This window comes from Benincasa hispida, chromosome 9 (assembly GCF_009727055.1).
Source record: "Benincasa hispida cultivar B227 chromosome 9, ASM972705v1, whole genome shotgun sequence".
In the NCBI taxonomy this organism is placed as follows: Eukaryota; Viridiplantae; Streptophyta; class Magnoliopsida; order Cucurbitales; family Cucurbitaceae; genus Benincasa; species Benincasa hispida.
The window spans coordinates 39,746,527-39,747,214 of record NC_052357.1 but is presented as its reverse complement, the minus strand read 5'-3'; the positions used below and the strand labels follow the sequence as shown (position 1 = coordinate 39,747,214).

The 688-nt window shown below is 37.4% G+C and overlaps 1 protein-coding gene across 1 annotated transcript; it reads left to right on the top strand.

Annotated features, from left to right (window-relative positions):
- LOC120084710 lies at nt 1-354 on the top strand. Its single transcript, XM_039040522.1, has one exon. The coding sequence runs from the start codon at nt 1-3 to the stop codon at nt 352-354; it is 354 nt and encodes a 117-aa protein (XP_038896450.1).
- Nucleotides 355-688: the final 334 nt, after the last annotated feature.

The window sequence follows — 688 nt, the reverse complement described above, 5'->3', positions numbered from 1 at the left end:
ATGAAAGGTATTCTGAGGTTTGGCAAGAAAGGGAAGTTGAGTTCGAGATTCATTGGACCCTTCGAGGTCTTGGAACAAGTTGGCCCTGTAGCTTATCGATTGGCATTGCCCCTAGCATTGTCTCCAGTTCATAATGTCTTCCATGTTTCAATGCTAAGGAAGTATGTAACAGACCCATCCCATGTAGTTGACTACGAGGCCTTACAATTGAATGACAACTTGAGCTACGAGGAGAAGCCTATACAGATCCTCGCCAGAGAGGTAAAAATATTGCGCCACCAGGAAATTGCTTTTGTGAAAGTCCTGTGGCAGAATAACCAGTTCAAGGAGGCTGGGAGTGAGAGGATGAGATGAAGGCTCAGTACCCAGAGTTTTTTCAAGAATGAACTTTCGACGATGAAAGTTCTTTGAGGAGGGAAGAATGTACACCCCGTACATTTTTTTAGTAATAATATAATTTCAGTAACTTTATTATTTGGAATTTTAGTAATTGTTATTAGTTGGAGGGCATTTTTGGGATTTTGGACTTCAAGTGTAAGTGCGGGAATTTAATTGTTGGCGTGAAATTATTCAATTTGGAAATTAGTGGCAGGAATTAATTTTCTTTTGAAAAGAAAAGGAATTTAATAGTATAAAGTGGAATAAGGTAAAAAAATAAAGTATAATTATACTTATTTCCTTTTTAGTT